Source organism: Orycteropus afer, unplaced genomic scaffold (genome assembly GCF_000298275.1).
Source record: "Orycteropus afer afer isolate SDZICR_OR568_19922 unplaced genomic scaffold, OryAfe1.0 scaffold00401, whole genome shotgun sequence".
Taxonomy (NCBI): domain Eukaryota; kingdom Metazoa; phylum Chordata; class Mammalia; order Tubulidentata; family Orycteropodidae; genus Orycteropus; species Orycteropus afer.
The window spans coordinates 409,612-410,232 of record NW_006921988.1 but is presented as its reverse complement, the minus strand read 5'-3'; the positions used below and the strand labels follow the sequence as shown (position 1 = coordinate 410,232).

Genomic DNA, 621 nt, shown 5'->3' with positions numbered 1-621 from the left:
CTCAAGTTTTGAGGTGCTTCACCAAACAAACTACAAATTTCTCTAATTTGTTTCAGTGCGGGAATTACCCATTTGTCATTTGTGCGAAGTTCTTCTATAAAGCGATCTATCCACTGGATCTTTTGTGTGTCACGGTCCTTAAACAAACAATTTCAATGTTTTATATACAGATCAATACTCAGGAATATTCTACCTTTAAATTATTTTGAGAGTAATAAAACAGCAGACTTTCTTAGAAGATTAGTCATCAAAAGATTATTTTGTACTTGTAGTAAAGAGTTTAATAGAAAAAAAGTTTTATTTTCTTATGTTATATTTACTACCAAAACTCCCAAAGGTAAAGCACTACTATGAAAATTCAGTATTACGTGGACTCAGATACAGCTATACAAAGGTACAGAACCTATGTATTAGGCACACTGACAGAAAATTTGATTTAAAAGTTTGCCAAAAAGGTGGGCGTTTTGTTTTATACTGCTTTCTTCTTGGGAGCTCTGGTAGCGTAGTGCCTAAAAGCACTTGAGTACTAACCAGAAGGCTGGTGGTTCAAACCCACCAGCCACTCCTCGGAAGGAAGGTTGGGCAATCTACTTCCGTAGTGATACTGCCTTGGAAACACAA

At 35.9% G+C, this 621-nt stretch overlaps 1 protein-coding gene across 1 annotated transcript in view; it reads right to left on the bottom strand.

The window, feature by feature from the left end:
* USP9X (ubiquitin specific peptidase 9 X-linked) overlaps positions 1 to 621 on the bottom strand; it is a 97,259-nt gene that overhangs the window by 71,651 nt on the left and 24,987 nt on the right. Inside the window, exon 13 of the mRNA XM_042782641.1 lies at positions 3 to 137. Within this exon, the coding sequence (XP_042638575.1) occupies positions 3 to 137 (135 nt within the window). The remainder of the gene's footprint in view (positions 1 to 2; positions 138 to 621) is intronic.